At 41.6% G+C, this 24,773-nt stretch overlaps 2 protein-coding genes and 1 long non-coding RNA gene across 8 annotated transcripts in view; 2 read left to right on the forward strand and 1 right to left on the reverse strand.

The window, feature by feature from the left end:
* The window catches only part of SLC27A1 (solute carrier family 27 member 1), a 44,751-nt gene extending 35,617 nt beyond the window's left edge, over positions 1 to 9,134 (forward strand). For 4 of the 6 annotated variants that reach the window (XM_058167497.1, XM_058167495.1, XM_058167498.1 and 1 more), the window contains 2 exons: positions 2,822 to 2,968; positions 7,186 to 9,134. In XM_058167497.1, coding sequence (XP_058023480.1) covers positions 2,822 to 2,968; positions 7,186 to 7,343 — 305 coding nt within the window. In that variant the 3' untranslated portion in view covers positions 7,344 to 9,134. Of the gene's footprint in view, positions 1 to 2,821; positions 2,969 to 7,185 lie in introns of those variants that run through there. The other 2 variants (XM_058167499.1, XM_058167500.1) reach the window with 2 other exon arrangements.
* On the reverse strand, positions 2,978 to 11,246 carry LOC131190280 (uncharacterized). Its single transcript, XR_009153278.1, has 3 exons — positions 11,095 to 11,246; positions 6,329 to 6,710; positions 2,978 to 3,989 (listed from the first exon to the last, which is right to left on the reverse strand). It is a non-coding gene; the product is annotated as an uncharacterized LOC131190280 (long non-coding RNA).
* Positions 11,247 to 11,385: 139 nt separating this feature from the next.
* Positions 11,386 to 20,245, forward strand: PGLS (6-phosphogluconolactonase). Its single transcript, XM_058167511.1, has 5 exons — positions 11,386 to 11,833; positions 13,795 to 13,902; positions 14,734 to 14,835; positions 18,745 to 18,885; positions 19,690 to 20,245. The coding sequence occupies exons 1-5, from the start codon at positions 11,531 to 11,533 to the stop codon at positions 19,825 to 19,827; spliced, it is 792 nt and encodes a 263-aa protein (XP_058023494.1). The 5' UTR covers positions 11,386 to 11,530; the 3' UTR covers positions 19,828 to 20,245.
* Positions 20,246 to 24,773: the final 4,528 nt, after the last annotated feature.

Consider the following 24,773-nt stretch of genomic DNA (forward strand, 5'->3'; position numbering starts at 1 on the left):
AATTTGTTACTTCTGCATTTCTTCTTCTGCCTTTAGATGTCAGTCTTTATGCTGTAGTTTCAATCCACAATAGCAAAGTCTCCATTTTGGAGCCAAGGTTCCTTTGTTTCAAATTGTTTCAATTTTTATCCTCCTTTCAGACCCACAAATGATTACAGTTATAATCCTTTATAACCAAAATTGTAAAGAGTGGAGGTGTTAAAGTAAGATCAATTATAATCAATTTTTAAAGTCCTGATCAGTTCCATTTTTTTCCTCCTTTTTCCTTCCCCCCTTCTTTATTGCAGTTGTTAGTCAATTAAAACTTTTAAAGTTCTCCAAAGTCAATTGTAGTTAAAATATTTACTTTCTCCAATTCAATTAGAATTCTTAAGATAGGTTACAAGCCCTCTTTTCCAGGTTTTAGGTATCCTTAATTATTTCCTTTCACTTTCATTTGCTGTTTCAATTAGCCGCTGTTCACAGGTTTTCTTAAAATGTTTATTGGCAAATCTTGCCTTCAGTGCTGATGGTGACTCACCTGGCTTCAATATCTTATTCAAATTGTGCTTACTTCTCCTGCCCATTCTTGTGGCCGCCCCAACTTCAAGCAGCTGTTGGTGGCTGTGATCCTCCTCGCTGGGTCGAGGGAAAAAAGCCGGAGCTATGGGGGATTTGCAACTCCCCCAACCGCTCAGGTGGCTCCCTTATTCTTTGCCGATCCTACAAGTCGGCTATGGTCCTAGACGGACCCCCATTTTGAGGGGATTTTTGGCACTTACCCCGGAGCTCCCGGGGTTTGTGACTGTTCCGTCGCGGCGTTGGCCACGCCTCATATAAATTAAATATTAGTACACTGTACTAATACTTAATAATAATAATAACAGTTACCATGCACAAATGGATGACCCAGGATCTTTTGTGGTGATTTACCAAGAACTTACCATATTTTTCAGAGTATAAGACGCAGCTTAGTTTTTGGGGAGGAAAATAGTGGGGTAAAATCTGCCTATCAGGTATTCATCTGGCTAGCGTCCTTAGTCTGGTCAACTTCAGCACATTAGTTTGAGCACCCAGGCTTGCTTTTTATCCCCTGCTTGGGAATAAAAAACAGCTTCTAAAGCACAGCTGATCTTTGGAGAGAGAAGCAATGAGAAAAGCAGGCAAAGCACAAGAGATCGCTTCACTCATAGCGCCTCATTAGGGCTGAAAAAAAGCTTCTAAAGCACAGGGTTTTTTTTTTAATAAAGTTTTTTATTTTATACACAAAGAAACATTTAATACATCAGTCATTCCTTCCATGTGACATCTCAGTGTTTTCTCCTTGACTTCATCTTCTTCGTTGTTTCTTCTATCTTCATTTTCATTTAATCTGTTACATTTTTCCACAAGTACAATATTCTAATTATACCATTTTCTTACATAACTGTTAGTTTGCTTATCTATATCTTTTTTCTCACCAATGGTAAAATTGATCCCATATCTTAAAATATTCTGAATGCTCTCTTTCTTTAATCATCAAAGTGAATCTATTCATTTCTGCACAGTATAATATTTTTTAATAACTATCCCTTCCAGAGGTATTTTCTCTGCTTTCCAGTTTTGTGCAAAAACAATCCTTGCTGCTGTTGTTACCTGTATAATCAAATATTTTCTTTACTAATTTTCTCTGGGAGGATACCCAATAGGAACAGCTCCGGTTTTAAATCAATATGTTGTTGTGTCATTTTTTCTAACCATGTCTTAATTTTAAACCAATGATTTTTAGCTCTTGGGCATGTCCACCACATTTTTTTTTTTTACATTTATATCCCGCCCTTCTCCGAAGACTCAGGGTGGCTTACACTATGTTAGCAATAGTCTTCATTCTATTTGTATATTTATATACAAAGTCAACTTATTGCCCCCAACAATCTGGGTCCTCATTTTACCTACCTTATAAAGGATGGAAGGCTGAGTCAACCTTGGGCCTGGTGGGACTAGAACCTGCAGTAATTGCAGGCTGCTGCTGTTAATAACAGACTGCATTAGCAGCCTGAGCCACAGAGGCCCTATATGATAATAAGATCCTGGTAACTGGTGAGATTTCCAACATTTAGCTGATTTATCTTTAAACATTTTTGCCAGTTTTTCAGGAGGGATGTGCCATCTATAGAACATGTTGTATTGATTTTCTTTATAGGCAGTGGACATTGTTAATTTATAATTCTTTTCCCATAACTGTTGCCATTTGTTTAAATCAGTTGAGTATTCAAAATTTTTCTAAAGCACAGCTGAGAGTAGGAGGGAGCAGGCAAATCTTCACTCCCTAGCGCCTCGTTAGGGCTGAAAAAATGTTTCAAAAAAGCTACATTTGGAGTATAAAACTCACCCAAATTTTCAGCCTCTTTTTGGAGGGGGGAAAGAATGTCTTATACTCTGAAAAATACGGTAAATAAGAGAATACAAAAGGGAAGCCAGATTGGAAAAGGAGGTGGCGGGGGGGGGGGCAGAAAAACAAGTTGCAATAAATATTTGCAGCCTGTTGAAATCATTTGACATACGTTTGCTGCAATAGCTGGCTGGTGTTAGCCAAATAAGTCTTCCTGTTGCAGTCACAGGTCCACTGACAAATGGAAGAGAGTTATTTGGAAAAGGAGAAAAGCAAGGTTCCCCCCAGTGCTTATTCTCTGCGGTTAGGCTCATTTGCTGGGGAGTTGGAGTGCACAGCTGGATTGGATCTGCAGTTGCCAATGGCTTCTTTGTGAAAATGTACATATTAGAATGGGCAGTCTTTATCATTTTGCTTTATGCTGGTCTATGACCACAGTAAACTTTTGCTTATTTCCTTTTTAAATTTTAGGAGTAGAAGGCAAGGCTGGAATGGCAGCTATTGCTGACCCAGAAGCAAAACTGAATCCTAACGTTCTGTTTTTGGAGATACAGAAAGCATTACCTCCATATGCACGGCCTATCTTCCTCCGATTTCTCCCAGAGGTTGACACCACAGGTAACACAAACTGAAAAAGATGCCTAGGTTTAAACTAAAAGGGCCAAGATGGGATATATACCCTGTTTTCCCCAAAATAAGACATCCCCTGATAATAAGCCCAATCGGGCTTTTGAGTGCATGGCAATAAGGCCAAGCGCTTATTTCAGGGTTCAAAAAATGTAAGACAGGGTCTTATTTTGGGGGAAACATGGTAATAGACACTAAAAAGATAATACAGAGAATTTATTTATTTTTATTAAATTTATTTGTTGTCCATATCACCACAAGGTGATTCTGGGCAGCTTACAATATTAAAATTGATAAAATCATAACAATAAGAATACAAAATTATAATTAAAAGTTGGGAGGGGAGGAGCAAGATGGGGGGATCTATTATTAGTCTATTATTGCCATTAACTATCTTTCAGCATGTGTTTTATGTCCAACCTTTCTGTTTTACTTCTAAACATTACTAATTGTTTTGCTGTGTATGGGTCTTTGAAATAAACCTTGAAGGAAGTCAGAAACGTGTTCAGAACTAGATAATTTCCTACTTTACTAGATAGTCTGGTGCTATGAGAGTTGGAGTATTTTCCTTGATTGGACAAAGCACTAGACTCCACAAAGAAGTTGTCTTTTAATTATCTTCCATATTCTTTTAAACTGAAGATGGTATTCTAGACATGTGAAGGGGAAAAAAAGAGGGTTCGCCTAACAACATTAAGATAGAAGGTCCAGATTATCTGATCTGCAGTGAATATGAAGCTTGCGCTGATATTCAAGAGCAGGTTTAGCTATTCTGTCTGTATGTGAATGTCACTTTCCCGTATTCCCCCTTTTCTTAGTAAAATCAGACATTTAGTTTGTTTTTTTGAAAGGAATTGTTAGGGAGTGTCCGCATGAAAGATCATGCAATTACATACTCACCTCTTGTGAATTGGCATTAGGTTTGTTGTTCTGGGCTTTGGACGAGAAGTTTGAAAGCACTTTCTATTTTCGGAGAGCTGGGATGAAGTGAGGAGGGAAAAAGACTCCTCAGCTAGACAAACAAGAGTATGAGAGGAAGTTCACTGATGGCAGCATATCATAATTATTTTATTGGGAATCCCTTGGAAGAGGAGGTCCACTAGTGAGATTTACGTCATCCTCCTGCTGCTTGAGAAAAGGACAGGCAATTGTGGGAAGTGGGTGCTTATGATAGAAGCAAAGCCCAGCCTGTCCCTTTCAAGCGATCAAATATCTGTGTGTGTGAGAGAGAACGAGAGAAAGAAAGAGAAACAGCGGAGGGGAGTAACAAGAATTGCAGGCAATATTGTTTGAAAGGGTTTCCTTTCCACCGTTTCTCTTCTCCACCCACCGCACCTGGGCCTGCCAGGCACCATCCGCCCCAAACCAAGCGGCAGGGAGGTTTCAGGACAGCGTTCTTCTAGCACCAGCCGCCCTGGCAAAGGTGAAGCTGAAGCAGGCAGGGGCCATGCAGGGCTCCTTCAATGGACTCCCCCGCCCCGCTCGGGGGCGGCCCATATATGAGGTGTGAGTATGGGTTGAGTTTGTCATTTCACCTTCCTGCCTTTTGCAAAGTTTTGGCTGCACGCAGCAGAAGCAGCAGAAGTCTTTCTTTCTCTCCCCCAAACTCCGCCAGAAATGAGTTTTTGTGAGACTCGTCATGCTGCTGCCTCAGCCTCTTGGAGCAGGACCCGGCAAGGCTTCTTGTGCCATTGTGCACATGAATGGCAGCACCGCCACGAGCTTCATCATACCGGCGCAGCTGGCGTTCTGCCTCTCGCAGTTGCGGCAGTATGTCAAACCTTGCGGCAGTGCCACTGCTCACGGGTGCAACGACATAAGCCTTGCAACATCCTGCTCCAAGAGGCTGTGGCAGCGTGACAAGTCTCAAAGACTGATTTCTGGTGGAGTTTCGGGGAGAAAAAGAAAGACTTTTGCTGCTTTCCTTGCTTGTGGCCAAAAGCAGAAGTAGCAGAGACACTGGTCTTTCTTTCTCTCCCCCAAATTCCGCTAGAAATGAGTCTTTGTGAGATTCGTTGTGCCGCCTCTTGGAACGGGACCCTGCTAGGCAGCACCGCCATGAGCTTCATCACACCAAACATCATGCTGCAAGGTTTGTTGTGCAGTTGCACATGCGAGTGGTGGCGCCGCTGCGAGGTTTGAGATACTGGCACTGCTGTGAGCGGCAGGACACTGGCTGCACCAATATGATGAAGCTCGCGGTGGTGCTGTCAGTCATGCACGGAATGGCACAATAAGCCTTGCAGGGTCCTGCTCCAAGAGGCTGCAGCGGTGGCACAACGAGTCTCACAAAGACTCATTTCTGGCAGAATTTGAGGGAGAGAAAGAAAGACTTCTGCTGCTTCTGCTGCTTTCGTTGTGTTAGTCAAAAGTTCTCAAAAGGCAGGAAGGTGAAATGCCAAACTTAACTCATACTCACACCTCGTGTATGGTCTGCCCCTGAGCGGGACGGGGAGTCCATTAGAGGAGCCCTGCGTGGCCCCCACCTGCTTCAGCTGCACTTTTGCCAGGGCGGCGGGTGCTAGAAGAGTGCTGTCCCGAAGCCTCCCTGCTGCTTGGTTTGGGGCGGATGGTGCCTGGCAGGCCCAGGTGCAGTTGGTGGGCAGGTGGGTGGAGCGGAGAAGTGAAACGGCGGAGAGGAAACCCTTTCAGTGTTGCCTGCAATTCTTGTTACTCCCCTACTTTGTTTCTCTTTCTCTCTCACACACAGAGATATTTGATCACTTGAAAGGGACAGGCTGGGCTTTGCTTCTATCATAAGCAGACGCTTCCCACAATCTTTCACAATTGCCTGTCCTTTTCTCAAGCAGCAGCAGGGTAGAGGCAGGGAGGGCGGAAAGCTGATTCCGATGGGTCACATGGCTTTCTGCCTCATTGTAGCAGCAGCCTAAGCAACACCCAAGCTCCAGACCTGGTGGAGCGCAAACCGTGCTCGCCGCCTGCCCCATAGCCATAAGGTGAGCAACAGAACAAAGGGGCCCTTGGCTGCAAGGTTGCTTGGCGCCGTGGGCAAGGCTGGGGCTAGCAAGAGCGCTCTGGAAATATCTCCTGGCAGCTGGAGAGACAGAATTTCCAGCCCTCGCTGGATCAACAGGCCCCAGTAGCCATGAAGTGACTGGGAAGGTCTGCCCCCTGTGCTAGCCATGCCCACCCCCTTCACTAGGGTTTATTTTTGGGGTAGGGTGTATATTAAGCCCACTCCCAAAAAATCAGGCTAGGACTTATTTCGGGGTAGGTCGTGTTTTTCGGGAAACACGGCATATAAGGGGACATTATTTTATTTTGTATATAAGCATTAAAAACATGAAACATTTTTATGTATGAGATGGACTTTTCCAACCAAATACATACCAGCTTCTTTGTAAAATTGGTTATGTGCCTGTTCCATAGTCCAAATGGTGCATTTCAGTTGTGCTGTAGTGGCAAAATGACTAAACCACTGCATTTTGCCTTAGAGATGTTCATTTCCTTTCCCCAACCCCTCTTTTTTATTTCCTCTTCTTAGCAGGAGAAAAATCTTTCTCAGGAGGTAGTCATTCTTATCCCACAGAAATAATCTTCCTCTGAATTTTGCTGTTTTGAGTTGTGATTAGAATTTAAAGCAATATGTTTTGATAAGGAGCCCTCGTGGTGCAGTGGTTAGAATGCAGTATTGTAGGGTAATTCTGCCCAGAGCCTGGTGTTCGATCCTGATGGGGCTCAAGGTTGACTCAGCTTTCCATCCTTCCAAGATCTATAAAATGAGGACCCAGATCGTTGGAGACAATATGCTGACCTTCTAAACAACTCAGAGAGTGCTGTAAAGCATTATGGACAGTACACAAGTCTTAAGTGTTACTGCTATAACATATTGCCCTGTTTTTCAAATAAAACATATTCAGTCTGATCATTGTCCTTAAACTAGGACAGTGCTAGTCCTTGCTTCGGAATGGGACAACTTGTCATGGCCACCTCACCACAGGACAAGTCAACAAATTCAAATGGAACCTTGGCCAATCATAATAATAAAAAGAAAGTCAATCCAGAAATACAAGAGTCACAATAATTTCAACAAAAATGTGGTCACAATAAAAAGTAACTGAATGAAACAATTAATATAGCATTGAATTGTCCCATGGCGAGTTGGCTGTGGCGAGTTTCCCTAGGCCGCCTTGCCTTTTGCATGTAATTGCCAACAATTTGTTTCTACTTTTCTTTTCCCCCAATAGGCACTTTCAAGATTCAGAAGACCCGTTTACAAAGAGAAGGCTACAATCCACACCAGGTGTCAGATCGGTTATACTTTTTGGATGTGAAACTTGGCAAGTACCTACCAATAGACGAGTGCGTTTTTGAGAGGATTCAAACTGGAAAAATTTCTCTGTGATTTAATTGGTGAGATGACTCCTGAAGGGCCTGATGTCGAAAGGCCTTGTTTTGGTAGAGAAATAGACTTGAATAAATAAGCAGAGCAAGGTTTTAATATGCAACAGGGAAAAACCACACCATAGTGTGAGAGCAAGACGGTTTTCCTCCTTTTTTTTTTTTTTAAAAAAAGCACATTAACCATTTCCAGAGCAAAGAGAATAGCTCTTTTTGTATTGTTCAGTTTTTAGAAAGGCCTTTTCTTCCTTATAACCATTGTGATAGGGAATTCCATATGAAAACGGAAATGGTTTCTGATCTGCATTATTACATGTTCAATGTCTTCAGTATACCATGGATGACTAAACCTGTTGTAGCAAAACTGAACAAATTATTTTTTTCTGTGTTACTTAGCTATATTTCACTGTGTTAAAGCAGAGAATAATTGTTTAGGCTAAAGCCTTCAGTTGCTTTAGACTTTCCAGGTTCCAGACATACAGATTTAGAGTTCCTCCGATTGTTTCTTAGTAGCTTTATTTGTAGCTTTAAGGGACTGTCAAAATGCAACAGTTTATGTGTGTAGAAACTTGAATAAAAAAACCAGAAACAGGACTAATAAGATGAAATAACAGTATTATTTAAAAAAGATATATACGTACAGTATATTGAAAATAAGTTGGTTTGGAAACTCTGCTTGAAAGGTTCTTTTAATGCTCTTTTAGCAGAAAGGTATTGTGGTACTTCAAATTCCACTTACCTACAGCAAATCAATTGGCTGTTATATACTACACCCGTGTGGGAAGATAATTGATGTATGTTCTGTTAATCTACTTTAAATAATCTTATTTAAAACAAATGTTATTTTGGAGGAATGGGATATTTCAAATAATTATTTGACTGCTCCAGAATCTTGAAAAAAACAGTTCCATTAATCCCTGAAACAAGTGGATGTCTAATGCTTTTCAGTCTTTGGTCTTGCTAATTTCTTGTGATCAACATAGGAAACCTGTCAGCTCATCAAAGACCATTTGCAACACATTTCTCACACTGATCTTCCAGCAATATCTGATTCGGACATTCCTAACTTTGCGCTTCTTTTCATTAGTGCCATTTGGGTAGATGGCATTAAGAATTTACACAAAGACGATACAAATGGATTGCTTGAATTTTGATTGACTACCTGCCTGTTCAAAGAAGCTGTAATTCTTGGGATACAGTAATATGGAAATATTCTGTTACCAATGTACATACTACTGGCCTGCAATATGATTGTGAATGGAATGTTTCAGGTACCCTGAATCACTTAAGATCAAATTAATTTTCCTTGAGGATATTTTTCTCTTTGGCAGAAATTGAATTTCACGTAAGAGTATTTTACAAACACATGTACAGAACAATGTTATTTTGTATTTCTGAGTACACCAAGTATTGTACTAGCCAGGCAATTGATAAATAACAGTTCAGAAGCCATGGGATTCATCTGTTTCCCTTTTTTAATTATAAGACCCAGAATGTGCCTTTTCCAACTTCTCTTCAGAACGAGTTAAAACAAGTTAACAATTCTGTTATGAACATAAGATGCATTAGTTCTTGCATAAATAAACATACCTACGGCTAACTGAATTTGATCTGGAGAAAAAGGTTTGTTTAAAAAAGCAGACAAAAACTAATTTTGCTCCTGGTTTTAAGAATCATGCATTGTCTAACTGATTTTTTTGAAGCAATGTTACATTTTGTTATTGGAGTCACTATTGCCAAAATATAACATTGATTGAGAAAAACCTTATAAGAATAAAGAACCTTAAAAAACGTATCTGAGTTATGTGCGTACCTACTCTGTTAATGAAAATGTTCGGTGTGTTTGTTGTTTTATTTTCCAGTGTCTGGTGTTTGTTTTCTCAGTTTTATTAACCTGGCCAAGCAAAAAGTTCACCACTCAGCATAGTTCTTATATCTCCCTAATTTGCATACAAATATAACTTTATTAAAGGATTTACCTCAAGCTATACAGTAGGTCATTAATACCGGGATGGGCAATAATTTTATATTCTTGCCAGCTCAATCCATGTTGCAATTCCAAAGGCAAGTTAATTTTTGTTCCAAGAAATATAACTTGCACAATGGATTGACACAAAGCAAACATCACAGCTTTGGCGTCTGACTTCACATCTATTTCACATTTATTTTGGTTGGCAGCTAAATAGCCTCTGGTTCTTGGGAGTAAACTTTCTTGGAATCAACAAGCCTTGCTTCCAAATAAAAATAGACATGACTGTAACGTAAGCTGTACCTTTGCAAAACATGTCACCCTTCCGTCAAACTGGATTTTCTATAATCTATTTGCCCAGTAAGGATTCATGTCTATTCTAGACTTTCCTCAAGAAACTGATTTTATTGAAATGATGTTGCATTTTTCTGAGCTTCTCAAGTCCCATTGATCTCAATTATTTTGTTAATCTGGTTCTAACATTCTTTAATAGAGCACAATTAATTTACCACACTTAAAGAGACATAAACCCTTCCTCCCTGTGCTTATCTTATGAGCAAAGGCATATCCATATAAACCTAGTTTGGGGGAGCTGTTTGAAATTGGTAACAAGATGACTCTGTGGGTGAAGAAATTGAATAAGCTTGTTTAGTATATCAAGGAAGACAGCATTTCAGTAGACACAATCACGCTTAAAAATTTTTTAGTTCTAGCTAAAAGAGATTCTGAGAGCCATGAGAATTACTAGTTATCCACTCCAGGGTATATATTTATAGGATACTGTGCAACTTGAAACTTATAAAACCTTTGAACTATACTTTTAAAAGTCGTCTTTCCCAATCCTTCTCAACATAAGTGTTTTGCAAAAATGTACCTGTTTTGCTTAGGGACAGTTTATTTTATTTTCTCTTTTTATTCCCAAGGCATTTACAGATATATTCCCTATTCAATCCGAGTAATATAGCAATATCTAATTGCTGAAGTTTGTTAACTGGAGGTAAACTATAACTAAACAAAATGCCATAGGTAATCTGCATTTCACCTCAGTATAATTTTGCAGTATACTGACTTTACTTGTTTAGGAAGTGCTTTCTTCTACTTAACATGTCAACTTTATATCAGTTGCCCTGAATTTTATGTGCTGCCTGATGTGGCTGTTGTTATGGAACTGCTGTTTCAAACACAGGCTATATATACTGCCCATTTACCAACGATTAAGTAAACCATAGTTTACTCAATCCAGTTTCTGGATTTCGCCAATATCCAGAATCATAAACTGATGACAGAAGCTAAGCTTTAACAACACAATAGGCTTAAATATACTGTAAATATCAGAAGACATAGAAAGTTCTACTAGAGCCTTCAAAATCATAGCCTGATGTTCCTTGTCATGATAAATTAATCCTAGTGATGAAAGGGCTTTAATAACTAATTCAGTCAGTCTCTGAGTTTAAAGCCACCTATCACAAGACAGCCTCAAAAAAAATGCGAGCATCTGGCTCCTTCACAGCAGAACCCTGCAAAATTTTTGGTTTTGAATAACTGGTGGCAATACTTGGAAAATGCTGGGGTTTCCATTAGACCTATTTAATCAAAGAAAATTATCCAATTAAAATAAGAAAACCCTCCTAGCAATTTCAGAACATTCACTCTGGTGCAGTGGTTAAGGTTTTGGTCAGTAAAGATGGGCTCACCTAGGTTCAGGTCCTATTCAACTTTACAAAGCTGTCAGGAAAGCTGAGAGAGAGAGTCTTATTCTAAATCTTTAAAAATCCCCCTTTCTTACCGTCTTTGCCTGTCATCCTTGATTTCCCGCCCTATGTTAGACCTCTAATGAAGAAAACTCAAAGGAACTCCAATATGGCCCCAGCTTTAGTCCACTATTTCATTTCGCAATGCAGCCATAAGAAAATATTTTGGTCCGGACGGAGTAAGTTCCTCTCTTCATATTCTCTGCAGTACGTCAGAATTCCGCCTGCCAATAAATAAAGGGGGGAGTGCCGGCTTCACCGACTTCCGGTGGCTTCTTGCATATGTTTCCGCCACTTTTTTTTTTTTGCCCTTTAACAACAACTTCTACGAAGAGCATTTCCGCCCGCGTGCCATCGACGACCGCGGCCCCTTCCGCCCGGCCTTGCTCGCCATCTCACCATGGGTCCCTCTCGGCTTCGCTGCCGGGTTTTTTCGTTCCCACTTTCAGCTGCCGCCTCACCTCACTCGCCATGCCCGGCTCTTCGGTGCCACGGCGCGGTCCAGCCGCTGCAGCGTCTCCGCCTCCCCAAATCTCGGTCTTCCCTTCGCCGCAAGAGCTGGGCTCGGCGCTGGCCCAGCTGGTAGCGCAGCGGGAAGCTCAATCCGGGCCCGGTGGGCGCTTCTCCCTGGGCCTGTCAGGTGGAAGCCTAGTGCGGATCTTGGCTCAGGAGCTGCCCGCGGCCGCTGCCTGCCCTGCCCGGTGGCTCCTGGCTTTCGTGGACGAGCGGCGGGTCCCGCTGAACGACCCCGAGAGCAACTTCGGTGCCTACAAGGTGTCTCTCCGGGGGGGGGGCTGATCCCCGGGGTGGTGCTGGAGGGCGGGGTGGGGTGGGGGGGTTGCTGGGAGGCGTATTTCCTTGGCCGCGGCTCATATTCCCGGCAGGAAGGCTGGGCGTGAACTCCCTCGGGTGATGATGGGTCGGTAAACCTGCAGGGATGGGCTGCTTGGCTGCTTTCATCTTTCTTTCCCCCCCCCCCCTTCACCTGCAGTCCCCGCGGACTGCGATTTAACCAAGGAGATTCAACCTGTCCGCGCTGCTGCTTCACCCATAAATAATAACTAATTGGTTGTGTTTTTTTGGTGCTGCAAACGCCTTGCGGAGCTGGACCGAAATCTCCTTTGTTTCACCATCCTATCTGAGATCTAACGCCCCCCCCGCCCCTCCCCAGCAACCATCTTTAAATGGAATTGCTGCTTTTCACTGTAAAAAAAAGCTGGAACAATTAATGCCCCGTGAGTTTGGGTCGCTGCAAAGCCTCAAACTCAAGCCATGCACGGAGCTGTATGTAATCCGCCTTGTATTGGAAAAACGAGTGTCTAGCTAGTTGCTTAATTTTTTTTATTTTTTTTTAGGGTGGGCTGACTTGCATTTTGTCTTCCCACCCCCCACTGGGCGACTTCTCCTTTTTTAGTACCTGCTTATAGATATGCGATTTGCAGAGCAGGAATATCTGTTTAAACTACAGCAATTTAGCATACGGATGTTCAGTCTAAATAGCCTACAGACTTTCGTCAGATTGGGGATTCAATTGACTGTCAAACATATTGATCGATGGGCAGATGGTGTGCTAGTTTATTTTCCATCTACTTTTGTGGAAAAGTAGGAAATCATTTCTGTTCTTTAATAATCTTAACAATTGAGTTGAACCATTTGCTGAACGAGACACTCCCAGATTCAGGAAGATTTGCCTTTTTCTTCCATAAACCCAATACTCCCAGGTATAAATGATGATTCCCGGAGCTCTGTTTAGGAGTACAGGTAATCCTTGATTTACGACCGCAATGGAGTCCAACATTTCTTTTGCTCAGCGAGACATTTGTTGAGTGAATTTTACAGCCCCATTTTACAGTCTTTCTTGCCACAGTTAAGTGAATCATTGCAGTTGTTAAGTGAGTAACGTGGATAGGTGAATCTGGCTTCCCCATTGACTTTGTCAGAAGGTCACAAAAGGCGATAACATGATCCAAGATACACTGCAATTTTCATAAATATGAGTCAGTTGCCAAGCGCCTGGATTTTTATCATGTGACCATGGAGATGCTGTAACAGTCGTAAGTGTGAAAAATGGTTGTTTTAGTGCTTTTGTAACAATCACTAAATCAACTGTTATAAGTCAAGGATTACTGTAGATGACCATGGCAAAGTTGTTGTTTTTTCTTGTTAGGAATCTTATATCTTTAATTGATGCATGGAAGATCACAGTGGCACAAGGGAAACGTATGCTAGCATGGAGATACAGTAATGAGGGAAGGTTCATTTGTGGGGTGTTTATTTTCTTACTTTTTATTACATGAGTTAGAACGCTGGCACCTACAAGCAGGAGGAAATATGAGGAAAATATCAAACCCAAGTTTCACAGAGCTTACGATTATAGTGAAAATAGGAAGTGAAACAGGAAGAAGTGCATGTCAAATGATGATTGCATAGAATTGATCCTGCTTTTATTCTGCCAGAGGAAACAGATTGCATAGAGTGCTCTCAGTAATGGATGGAGATTTATCTCCTATCTATTCCATCCCATTCCAACCCCTGCCACATTCTTTCCCTATTCTTAAGAGTCCTTCTTTCCACAGAGGGAGGGTGTCTTGGGGGGGAGGTATAAAGAGAATGCAGTAGATGCCTTTTATTTCCCCCCCATTTGTGCTAGTGGAATTGAGACAGCAGCCCCTCCTTTCTATGAGTCCCACAGTTACTTTTGTCATTCTATAATAGTGATTTGCCTTTTGTTTCAGACATACCTCCTTTCTAAAATTGCTATACCTGATGACCAAATAGTTGTTATCAATCCTTCGCTACCAGTAGAAGAGGCAGCGGCAGATTATGCTGAAAAGCTGAAAAAGGTATGGCTGGGAGTTGGTGTATTTTTATTTGCCAGAGACAGTCAGATTTTCTTGCAGAGTGCTAGTAATTTAAAGGCAAAGCACAGTGGTTGGAAATGAGATTAAATCCTAACTGGTTTTTTCTCTCCAGAATTCCCTATTTTCAATAGCTCCTCCTGGTTTGATCTGCTGTTTTGCCATTCAGTACTCATAAAAGTTCCCCAATGTTTAACAAAAAGTTCATGATACAGTTTTGAGCCCAGACTTGTACAAGGTCTGCTCATTGTAAATTTCTGGCTGATGTCCTTTCAAACTGAACAGTTAGTGGCAAGTTGATCAATGTAGATGAAAGTATGTTGAACAAAGTTATTATAACAATTCAACTATGCTGTGTTTAGCGCTTGAGCTCTAAGTTCCAGAAACTGTAATCCTACAGCATCTTCCATATGATGCTGTGGTAGAATAAGGTAAGCCCTGTCTTTCTCAATCAGACTACTTGGGACAAGTTAACAAGTGCAAATAGGGATAATTCCTCCAAATGCTTGCAGTCTCAGATCAAATTCAGGACAATTACAATGTGAAGACAGATTGTGGGAAAACATGTTGTCTTAAAGGATTAAAATTCATAATAAGTGGATCATGGAAACTCTTAATACAATAATGCCAACTGATTCATATTTTAGTACTTTTTTAATACCAGGAAAGACATTTCTATTTTTCTAGATTGGAGGGAAAGATAGTTATCTCCATGTTTATATTAATAATATATTTTTCTTTGAAAACTAATAAGAATATACCAAGTGGTAGTATAAAAGTGATACTTAAACTTTCAAGTGTTTTTCTGTTCCACAGGCCTTCCAGGGTGAAGATATGCCTGTATTTGACCTTTTGATTTTAGGAGTAGGACCAGATGGACATACCTGCTCTCTTTTTCCAGATCATCCCCTACTACAGGTGAGCCAAAGAGAAGAGCTGTAGTTGAATTTTTTTTGTTTGCTGCTGCTTGGGTTACAGAATCATAGCTGTTGCAGATTAAAGGAGCAAAAATCCCGCTGGCTATTCTGAGGAAGCTCACAGTAATCAGATTAAAGTCTATTATAATTTACTTGTGACGGATTATCCTTTTAAAAAGTGATGTTATAACAGTCTGTTGAAATAGATTTTCCTTGAGCAGGAAATAATTAATTGGACAAATAAACATCGAGAACAAGAGCTATCCTTAATTTTGAGAGTCTTGCTTTTTAAAGATATCTAGAACCAGAGCTAATTTCTAGTGTCTACTGTGAAGTATCAAGATATCTCTCAGTATGATTGATCTGTCTGGGAGACATATGGGAGAGAACTTTACCTCTGCTATCCTTAGTTAAATTCCCAACTCATAACAGAGAACAATGGGACAGAAAGCCAGAGAAGGTCAGGGTAGAATAGAGCATTTTCCTCAATTTGCTTTCTGTTAAACGGGTTTTGCCATTTCCCAGAGCAGCTGTTTTGTGAATAGGCAAGATCTCCTTCCATGAGGACCATTTTGAGGAGCTCTTAAAACTTAATGTTCAAATTCTAGTCATCATGCCCTCCAAACCTCAAAAATTGCCTATCCTAGCATGCTGGAGCCTATTTCGAGCTGGGACTATCAAGAAAGTAATAAATGGCAAAACGTAAAACTTTGTGAAAATAAGCACAATTGATTCCCTGCACTTCTTTCACAGATGGTTCAAAGGTGCAAGTAAACCAATCTAGCGACAAGTGGAATATCCAACCACTGGGAGAGCCATAAAGATTTGTGAAATAGATATGGATAGGCTTCTCTTGTGGGTAGTAATAAAAAAAATTCCATTTCCATGCTCTCCTTTTGGTCTTTCATCATCTTTTCCTATAATTTCTGTCCCTTTCTTCATCCGATTTGAGCAACCCTTTAGACTCTACCGAGATGGAAGTATTTGGTACTGACCAATTTAGAGATGGACTGCTTAATTTTGAATCCTAGAAATGTTACATAGATTAAAATGTAGATATCGAGTACCTTTGAAGAAAGTGGTGATCGGGCAAATTAAAGGTGATTATATTACTTTTAGAAGGGGGAAAAATATGTGTGTGTTCCATATTATGATAACACAGTAAAATTGAAATGGCTTCCAATATTATGAGTGTGTATTTAACTAGTACATCGGCTAGAGGTGAGACTGACCCCCACAACAGTTAAATCATTCATTGGTTAAACAATAACTTTAATTCCATAAACCTTGTTTAGTGTTTGATAATCTATATTTTTATTCCATGGGAAAATCCCCTTAGAGCAGGGGTCTCCAAGTTTGCCAACTTTAAGACTTATGGACATGGGGAACCCAGAGATGTTCTATGTCAAGGACCATTTGAAAATGAAACATTCCAAGAACTGCTTAATTTTGAATGCTGTGCACACTTGTAAGATAACAAATGTCAGCGTTCCAGAAAAAAAACCCAACTCCAAGTAAAAACTCTGAAGCAAGCATCTTTCAAAGTTCTATTTACTAGGATAGGTAAACTGGCATATCTGGGAAAACCCGAATCTGAGAGGTCCGGGTTTTCCCTCAGTAAATCAAAACCCCCCAAACCATCCCATCATTCCTCAGTCGATCACATGCTCCAATCACCATCCATCCCATCTCGAGACAGCACTCCGACCACTCCTCCTCCAGATGCAGGATCAGTCTGACCTTGACTGACAGGAAGAATGCTATTATGTCTAAAGACCAACCCCTCAATTAAATCCCCCTTCCTACTTTCCCACACATGAGAAAGTGGCAGCACGGAAGCTTCTGGCCTAATATAGCTTCCAAATAGCATTATTTGCTAATGACAGCTAGCAATAGCACTAGCATTTATTTTTTTATTTATTTTTATTTATTTTATTAAATTTTTATACCGCCCTTCTCCCAAAGGACTCAGGGTGGTGTACAGCCGGAATAAAATACAAAATATATACAATTAAAAGAAATTAAAATAAACTATTACTAAACGGCCGGTAATTTAAAAGATTTAAAAATTTAAAATATTACTAAAACCCCAATTTAAAATCAACTATTTATGCCAGTCCTGCTTGAATGAATAAATATGTTTTTAGCTCATGACGAAAGGTCCGAAGATCAGGCACTTGACCTAAGCCAGGGGGGAGTTCGTTCCAGAGCGTCGGTGCTCCCACAGAGAAGGCCCTACTCCTGGGGGCTGCCAGCCGACATTGTTTGGCGGACGGCACCCTGAGAAGGCCCTCTCTGTGAGAGCGTACGGGTCGATGGGAGGCATAAGGTAACAGCAGGCGGTCTCGTAAGTACCCGGGTCCTAAGCCATGGAGCACTTTAAAGATGGTAACCAGGATCTTGAAGTGCACCCGAAAGATTACAGGAAGCCAGTGCAGACTACGGAGCAGTGGTGTTACATGGGAGCCACGAACGGCTCCCATTACCACTCGCGCAGCTGCATTCTGGACTAACTGCAGCCTCCGGGTGCACCTCAAGGGCAGCCCCATGTAGAGAGCATTGCAATAATCCAGCCGAGACGTAACCAGAGCGTGAGTGACCGTGCATAAGGCCTCCCGGTCAAGGAAGGGACGCAACTGGCGAACCAAGCGAACTTGGTAAAAGGCCCTCCTGGTGACGGCCGCCAGATGTTCATCAAAGGACAGCCGACCATCCAGGAGGACGCCCAAATTGCGAACCACCTCCTTTGGGGCCACTAACTCGCCCCCAACAGTCAGCTGCGGGAGCAGCTGACTGTACCGGAGTGCTGGCATCCACAGCCACTCTGTCTTGGAGGGATTGAGCCTGAGTCTGTTTCTCCCCATCCAGACCCGTATGGCTTCCAGGCACCGGGACAGCACTTCGACCGCTTTGTTGGGGTGGTCCGGGGTGGAAAAGTACAGCTGAGTATCATCAGCGTACAGATCATAACTCACCCCGAAACCACTGATGACCTCACCCAGCGGCTTCATATAGATGTTGAACAGGGTAGGCGAGAGAATCGACCCCTGAGGTACCCCACAAGTGAGGCCCCTCGAGGATGACCTCTGCCCCCCTGTCAACACCGTCTGCGACCGGTCGGAGAGATAGGAGGAGAACCACCGGTAAACGGTGCCTCCCACTCCCAATCCCTCCAACCGGCGCAGCAGGATACCATGGTCGATGGTATCAAAAGCCGCTGAGAGATCTAATAGGACCAAGGCAGAGGAACAACCCCTGTCCCTGGCCCTCCAGAGGTCATCCACCAACGCGACCAAAGCCGTCTCCGTGCTGTAACCGGGTCGGAAGCCGGACTGGAACGGGTCTAGATAGACAGCTTCCTCCAGGTGCCGGGGAAGCTGCCATGCAACCACACTCTCTACAACCTTCGCTAAGAAGCGAAGGTTGGAGACTGGATGATAATTTCCCATAATAGCTGGATTTTAGACTTATATACCGCTCCACAGTGCCTTTACAACCCTCTCTAAGCAGTTTACAGAATCAGCATATTGCCCCCAACAATCTGGGATATCGGAAGGATGGAAGGCAGAGTCAACGTTGTCAAGATAATTTGACAAATTATCTCAGTCAAGACAATTTGTTCTGTGTAAGACTTTGGAAATTAAATACTCTGCTTTGTTTGTATCTGTCCAAACATCTGAGTTGACAAGTTCCTAGTGAACTAGTTTGCTTTTGGTACTTTGGGCTTAGCTGTCATTACCTAATGCCTGTCCTCATGCATTGGCCTGGGAATTCTGAGTTGTAATATCAACGTATCAGGAGAGTACCAAGTGGATAAAGATGGAGTAAATCTAGCTCTGGGGCTCATGCTGTTTCCAAGGTTTGTCTCTGCCTTCCTTCACTACGGTCCATATTTACTTTCCTGGGTCAGGAGCGGGAGAAGATTGTGGCTGCCATTAGCGATTCCCCAAAGCCTCCCTCAGAGCGGATCACACTGACTTTCCCTGTGCTGAATGCAGCGAGGAGTGTGGTGTTCGTTGCCACAGGGGACAACAAGGCTGCAGTGATAAAGGTACTTTACTTTGGAAGGGCTGTCTTTTTCCTCGCGAGCCCCCCCCTCCAGCTTTTGAGTGCTGCGGGCAGTATGGTAGTCATGTCATCATAGGGGGTGAGGCAAAATATTTAGCGTTTTGGAACCGTTCATTTTTATAAGGGAGTAAAACCCTTATAACCCCCCTAAATCTTAGTCCGTCTTTCCTTTATTTTCTCAGGCATCCACCCCCCACTCCTTAAATAACAACAGTGGCATGCCATCGAATTCTCACATTACGTCCCCACATGTTGATGGTACAAAATTTCCAGGGGCCGCTGTAGAGAAGATATAAATATAATTTGTGGCCAAGGCTTGCCACTCCTGTTTTTCAATTTTGCAACTGAAAAGTTTCTTGCAAAGGTTTTGTTCGTTCCTCCTTGGCTTACTGAGCTGGAGAGTAATTAGTTATGCTGAGCTAATACACTGAGGAATCAAACTGGTTTGTTTCGAATTGAATTGTGGCTTTGTCCAGTGCGCACATTTGCTTTTTAACGATGGCTGCGCATCTCTTTCTTTCTATTGTGGAATTTTCTAAGGAAAAGCAACATTCTTCCCTTGGCAGCAGTTCACCTGTGACAGTTCCCTGTGCCTATTAGCAAAGAAAGGGACGGGGGAACCTTTATGTATGTATGTATTTCCTTACCCATTGCCTGATTGCAAAGGGACCCTGGGCAGCTCACAGTTTAAAGTATGACCCCTCTGCTAGCATTTTGAATACCATCTGCAAAGTGTAGACTTTGAACGCATGGGTGGGTGCCTGACCTTTTTTCTTTCTTGCCACAGCGTATTTTGGAAGGCAACGAGGAAAACCCACTGCCGGCTGCCCTTGTCCAGCCACATACTGGGAAGCTTTACTGGTTCCTGGATGAGCCAGCTGCGAAGGAGTTGACCATTCCCTTTGAGAAGCATTCCATCTTGTAGGAGCTTCATGTCTTGCAGCCTTCCGGGTTGGGAGAGGTCCACCAAGTACAGGGTGTGGGTAGAGCCCCACCCTCTAACATTCCAGGTCACGGTCTCCACGTCTGGTCGTAGCGCTCAGGAGCAGCACTAAACTAACACTGTCTTTTCTTTTCTTTTTCTTTTTTCCTTTACTTCCCCCCCTTCCCCTGATTTTTTTTATTTTTTTTTACATTTTAAGAAGTGTAAGTTTGTGGAGCACGGTGTAACAAATATGATTATTGCTTAACTAGGGCAAAGTGTGACATGGGAAATGCTTGGGTCCAGCTACTAGGTATCAAGAGAGTTGGTTACAGTCTTTATCATGTGAATGGTCTAATGTGGTGTAAAATGGATGCACAATTAAAGGTGTAAATTAAAGTCACTCAGTGCTGGCACAATGTGTTCCTCTTCTCTCTGTGATTTTTCTTTCATTATTAAGTAACGGGAGTGATGAGGCCTATTTATCTATTTATCCGCCATGGCAAATTAGATTTTTTTTATGTTGGATCTGTATATATTTAATACTCAGCATATTAGCATATTGCCTCACCTATGCACTCCTTAGGGATTAGACCACAGCTTCCATTGCTGAATCTGAATGATGATTAGGAATCATGACCGTTGTACTTTAACCTATCTGGAGGATGCGTTTACATTCCACAAATCCTATCAGATGCTTCTCTAGGTTGCTTGTGCATTTTCAGTTATATTCCATCCCAAATTTTGACTTTAAAAAATGGAGATTTGGAAGAAACTGCCCTGTGTCATACTGACTTGCGTCTCATAACTTCTGCATACCTGTAAGCTTGCCTGTTTCTTTCCACTGAACACTTATCGGTCCAACTAATTCTTCCATAAACTCCCTATGTCGTCTTTATATCCGTTGTGCTCCAGCCAAGTTCTGTTTAAAGCAAAGATAAAAATTCCCTCAAACTAAGTTCAGGTCCTGATTACTTTATGGATACATCCATCTAACTATCCTATCTGGACTTCAAAAATCTGGATAATAGTTAACTGCAGACTTTCTACCTCTTTTTTGCTACCATCTGGTGACTGTGTAGAATTGATGTTTAAAGCCCATATATGCTGACCCAATATTTAAGAGGCTGCCCCTAACACAGAAAGATCCCAGAAAACGTTGAAAGCCAGTTTTGTCCAGCAGTTAAGGCACAAAGTTAGAAACCAGGGGACTCTGAGTTCTAGTCCTGCTTTAGGCATGAAAGCTGGCTAGGTGACTTTGGACCAGTCACTTTCTCAGCCCAACTCACCTCACAGGGTTGTTTTGTGGGGAAAAATAAGAGGAGAAAGGAGTATTTGGTATGTTCATCACCTTGAGTTATTTACAAACATAATACAGGCAGGATAATTTTGTTTAAAAAATCGTGGGCAGGCAGTTGATAAAGGGAGTGAAGAAAGACCACTAAGATTCACACCAGCAGCATTACATTTGTTAGATCAAATATCACAATTCCTTGACTCAGCTAGGAAATTTCAGATCCAGCATCTCTGGAAGGTAATTGCATAGGGAAGGCTGATCTACTAAAAGTTGTCCTAGATTTGGTTCATTGTAAGTCCATGTTATACTGCTTCCTGAACTGTTCTTGAGAAGCATGGAAATGGCTGGCTTTGGAGAGCATGGAAACCGGTGTTTTTCATTAGCTGCTTAGCAGCTTTCAACAAAAGGAATTAATTAAACCAGACTAGGAAGAATGAATTAAAATGGTGGGCTGCTTCTGGGAATATTATTTTAATTGGTCTGTGAGGCTGAATATATATTTCATTAGCAATTGAGTAATGGAAAATTAATAAGTACCATCCAGTTCAGTGCCTTTTTATACATGCAAGGCTTTTAGACAAAAAGCACAGTTCAACTATTCATTGCTGATGAAATGTTTTTGGTTGTGATGGAAAACTTGCACATGCTGGAAACCTTGGAGGACCACAGAAATACAGGGTCAATCTTTCCCAGACTTGTAGGTTAGAACCTAAAATTCAAATAGTTGCTTGTTTATAAGACACAGTAATGGGGAATATCATATTTCATGGCATAAGACGGTCACACAGGGCCAACAAATGTCAGTAATATAGGGCAGGTATATCTCACCTGAGCCTTAAAAAATAGAATTCTGTGCCAATTTAATAGTTGCATTATAACTGGAAACCTAGGTTCAAAACCACAATCAACTGTGAAAGTCTGGTAGTCCTATCCCCTCAGTCAAATCTACCTCATTTGTTGTGAGGAGGAAGGACGATGAGGGCCTAAGCTGTATAAGGGTAGAATATGAAAGTGATGGAATTTTTCACAGGGGAAAATACAGGGTTGAAAATTTGAGGCCCTGCAAATGTTACTGAATAAATTCCCAGTTATTGTATCTCCCACCAGTGGTCATACTAGAAAAGACTGCTGGCATTTACAGTTCGACAACCTCGGCAGAACTAGCTTCCTATCCTTAATATAAAGAGTAATTACCGTGCTTCCCTGAAAATAAGACCCTGTCTTATATTTTTTTGAACCCTGAAATAAGCGCTTGGCCTTATTGCCATGCATTCAAAAGCCCGATTGGGCTTATTATCAGGGGATGTCTTATTTTGGGGGGGAAACGGGGTATATAGGCAGTCCTTGACTTATGACCACAATTGAGCCCAAAGTTTTTGCTGCTGAGCAAGTGAGTTGTCAAGTGAGTTTTGCCCCATTTTACAACTTTTCTTCCCACAGTTGTTCAGTGAATCATTGCAGTTGTTAAATTAGTAAGGCAGTTGTTCCGTGAAACTGCTTTCCCCATTGACTTTGCTTCTCAGAAGGTTGCAAAAGGACATCATGGGATCCCGGGACAATGCAGCTGCCATAAATGTGAACCAGTTGTCAAGTGTCTGAATTTTGATCACAGGACCGTGGGGAAGGCTGCAACTATCCTTAAATGTGGAAAATGGTCCTATGTCACTTTTTTCAGCGCCTCTGTAACTTTGAACAGCCACTTAATGAATAGTTGTAAGTTGAGGACTACCTGTAATTCTGGCAAGAGCTAATTCCCACCCCAACCCCCCACAAAAGTAAAAATTGCTGCAGAAAACAAGTCAATTTATGCACAATCAAATCCTAACTTCCATCATTTCAAATCATTATTATTTCTTTCAGAAATGAAGATGTGGTCAAAGGTATGTTTTGACTGTCTAACTAACTGACCGATTTGTCCAAGAGGTTTTTGGATGAAGAATGAGATTCAGATGCTTTTAGTAAATTAAATAAACAAACAACTTTTATCTGGGTGTGCTATTTGAGACGCTAGAATCATGATGAGACTATTAACATGCAGAGATGCAACACCACCTTCCTTTGTAAGCAAGTAATTCTGCTAAGCTTTTTATTAGTTTTGCTCTGTGCTTATTGTGTCCCTTCTAGTTTTTTCCTATGTAAAAGAGGAGTTTGTATCATAAAAATAATAGGAAATGTTGCACATTAAGGGAAAAGATACAGAAAAAAGTTGCATTAGGTAGAAATAAAGGAGTACCCAATTTATATTCTGTGTTTTTCAGGCTTGGTTGAAGCTTTTACTTGCTACTCAGAGGCAGGAAGCCTATATATTCCTGGGAGAAACTGCAGCAAATCTTGTTCAGTCTTTCCAAATTGTTAATCCAAGCTTCCCTTAGATTTTTGTTGCTGTTTACTCAAATTGGTGCTTTCAGTCCAGTTTTCAGGAGACATTTCCCACTCTGGTACTTAAAAGCTCATTACATTCCTAAACAAGCTTGCCAAACAAAAGTTTGGCTGATGAAGAATGAGGATTTCTTTACAACTGGTCTTTTTTCTTTGGTTTATACACAGTCACACTTTTTCTATGGTAGAGACTAGTTTACAGGTCTCAGATTTAAAACAGCTGTGTTTACTTTTGTATATAGAGCAAATATTCCATATACCACATATATAAAGGAAAACATATATACAGTGCATTCAGAAAGTATTCTGACTCCCTTCACTTTTGTCAATTTTATTATGCTGCAGCTTGATTCTACAGTTATTGAAATTCATTTTTTTCCTCATTAATCTACACTCAGTACCCCATAATGACAAAGCGAAAACAGAATTTTATAAGGTCTATAAATTTAATAAAAAGAACTGAAATATCAAGTTGGCATAAGTATTCAGACCCTTTGCAACAACACTTTAAATTTAGCTCAGGTAAATTTTCCCATTTCTCTTGATCGTTGCTGACATGTTTTTACACCTTGATCGGAGTTGACCTGTGGTAAATTAAATTGGTTGGACACGATTTGGAAAGGCACACACTTCTCTATAGAAAGCCTCACAGCTGACAAGGCATACTGTAGCAGAGCAAAAGCCACAAGGTCAAAGGAACTGACAGGATTATTGCAAGGCACAGATCTGGGGAAGGCTACAATAAAATTTCTGCTATACTGAAGGTTCCTAGGAGTACAGTGGCCTCCATAATTCTCAAATGGAAGAAGACTGGCACAACCAGGACTCTTCCAAGAGCTGTTCGCCAGATCAAACTGAGCAATTGGTGGACAAGGGCCTTAATAAGAAAGGTGACCAAAGAACGCTATGGCCACCTTGACTAAGCTCCAAAGATCCTGTGTGGAGATGGGACAGAGATCCGAAAGGACAACCATCACTGGCAGCCATCCACCGATCTAGGCTTTATGGCAGAGTGGCTAGACAGAAACCTCTCCTCTGTGTAAAACATATGAAAACCCACTTGGAGTTTGCAAAAAAGCAGCTGAAGGACTCTCAGACTGTGAGGAACAAGACTCTCTGGACTGATGAAGCCAAGGTTAAACTGTTTGGCCTAAATTCTAAATGTTATGTCTGGATACAACTCATCACCTGCCCAATATCATCCCAACAGTGAAGCAGGGTAATGGCAGCATCATATTGTGGGGGGCAGCAGGAACTGGGAGACTGGTCAGAG

This window comes from Ahaetulla prasina, chromosome 2, assembly GCF_028640845.1.
Source record: "Ahaetulla prasina isolate Xishuangbanna chromosome 2, ASM2864084v1, whole genome shotgun sequence".
NCBI lineage: Eukaryota > Metazoa > Chordata > Lepidosauria > Squamata > Colubridae > Ahaetulla > Ahaetulla prasina.